Source organism: Argopecten irradians, chromosome 1, assembly GCF_041381155.1.
Source record: "Argopecten irradians isolate NY chromosome 1, Ai_NY, whole genome shotgun sequence".
NCBI lineage: Eukaryota > Metazoa > Mollusca > Bivalvia > Pectinida > Pectinidae > Argopecten > Argopecten irradians.
The window spans coordinates 57195467-57197662 of NC_091134.1; the positions used below are offsets into that span (position 1 = coordinate 57195467).

The window sequence follows — 2196 nt, forward strand, 5'->3', positions numbered from 1 at the left end:
AAGTTCGATAATCGACCTGATTAGATCGTAACTTACAGAGTTACTGCCCTTTGCAATAATAATTATTGAATCTTGTGAATATGATAACTTGAGTGAATTTGCACCGAGCTTGATGAAACTTTCTATGTAGACTAACATTTGAAAAATCTCAAACAAGTTTGAAAATATGCTTGATTCGACTCTAACTTATTTACGGAGTTAATGCCCTTTGCAATAATAATAATTGAACCTTGTGAACACAGTAATGCGAGTAATATGCACCAAGCTTAATGAAACTTTATATGTAGACCTATTAGATGTGTTTCTATTTCATGAACAAAAGACAACAGTAAATTACACAACTAATTTGTATCAAATATCAGGTGACCGTTAAGGCCCACGGGCCTCTTGTTATTATTTTGTAATGTATTTCTTATCATTTTGCATTTATGAGGCTTTTGTTTTGCTTATTTTGCTAAATTTTAATTTTGTTGTAGATGGACCCAGTAAAGCAAAAAAGTCGAAAAAGTGATATTTGATTTTTTTTTTATTATCTACAGCACAAATTGTATTATATAGCTTTAAAGGCAATGTAATTTTATCAGAACTTGTGGGATACATTGAGACTTTAGAAAATAGTGTTTTATCTAGCTTCCATTCCATATTTTAAATGTTCAAAATATTTCAATTGATATACATTATGTGTATGCATATTCACCTGAGATGCAAGACATATTATTATACAATTTTGCGTATGCTGTGCTTCAAAAGCTTTCATCCAAAGATATTATACTCTTATTGAAAATAAAGTATTAAGTAGTACAAACTTGTTTATGTATGAACCATGGAACGATGCATGCACACTGTAATTGTAGAATGCATAAAGCTTCTTTAAGAAATCATGTATAGTGAAAAGTGCTAAAAATTCCCTTAAAAAATACACATTTTCAACCTATGGTATTCTTTAACTTTGCAGTATAAAAAACACAAACCAATATATAGTGGACCGGAGTGTTTGGAATAATTGGCATTTATATATAGATGAAGGAATACAAGGAAAAATGTATTTATTATATATTTTAAGGCTAAATTAGTATATATACAGTGGAATGTGTTACCAGGTTCATGTTTTGAAAATATGATTTTTACTTTTGTTTCGATCATGCAAATGATTTTGACCAGTTGACATCTCTTGGGTCATTTTGGTTTAGATATATTGAAAGTTAAAATTCCAGAAGAACCGTAGTCCTCAGATCACACTGTAACCAGATTTTTGTTATGTTTATATATCAATTAAGATTCATTTATATTTCCTTTGTTTTACGTATATTAGTATTCAGATATGTTTAGACAGAAGAAATCCCTTTACTGGTATTAAGTTTTTAACACCTCAGTAAATGATTATAATGCTGAAGAAAATGTTAAATGAACTACTAACTGATGAAATATTCAGGTAGAGATCTAAGCTTTATATCACTTTAAGTTGTTTGCAATGTAAAAGATCAAAGTACAAATAGATTTAAGTATTATACATGCAAGATTTGCATTTATATTTTGTGTAAATTCATCAAAATTTAATACATATATTGGTATGCTGGTATAATATTTTTAGGTCATCTGACCCGAAGGGTCAGGATGACCTATAGTCGTCATGTTTCGTCCGTCGTGCGCCGTCGCCGTGCGCCGTCCGCGTCCGCCGTCCGCCGTCCGCCGTGCGTTAACTTTTCACATTTTGAACTTCTTCTCAAGTTCTACCAGTGCGTTTTGGCTGAAACTTGCATGAAATGATCCTGCCATGGTCCCGACAAAGTGTTGTTATTTTTCGGGTCGATCCGAAATTCAAAATGGCCGCCACAGCCGCCATCTTGAAAACACATTTTTGAACTTCTGCTCAAGTTCTAAACCGGTGCAATTAGGCTGAAACTTGCATCAAATGATCCTGACATGGTCCCGACAAAGTGTTGTTATTTTTTCGGGTCGATCCGTAATTCAAGATGGCCGCCACAGCCGCCATCTTGAAAATACATTTTGAACTTCTTCTCAAGTTCTACCGGTGCGATTTGGCTGAAACTGGCATGAAATGATCCTGATATGGTCCCGACTAAGTGTTGTTATTTTTCGGGTCGATCCGTAATTCAAGATGGCCGCCACAGCCGCCATCTTGAAAATACATTTTGAACTTCTTCTCAAGTTCTACCAGTGCGTTTTGGCTGAAAC

The 2196-nt window shown here is 33.7% G+C and overlaps 1 protein-coding gene across 1 annotated transcript in view; it reads left to right on the plus strand.

The window, feature by feature from the left end:
- Positions 1-1631, plus strand: part of LOC138334922 (homogentisate 1,2-dioxygenase-like) — a 33955-nt gene extending 32324 nt beyond the window's left edge. Inside the window, exon 16 of the mRNA XM_069283787.1 lies at positions 477-1631. Coding sequence (XP_069139888.1) covers positions 477-511 — 35 coding nt within the window. The 3' untranslated portion in view covers positions 512-1631. The remainder of the gene's footprint in view (positions 1-476) is intronic.
- Positions 1632-2196: the final 565 nt, after the last annotated feature.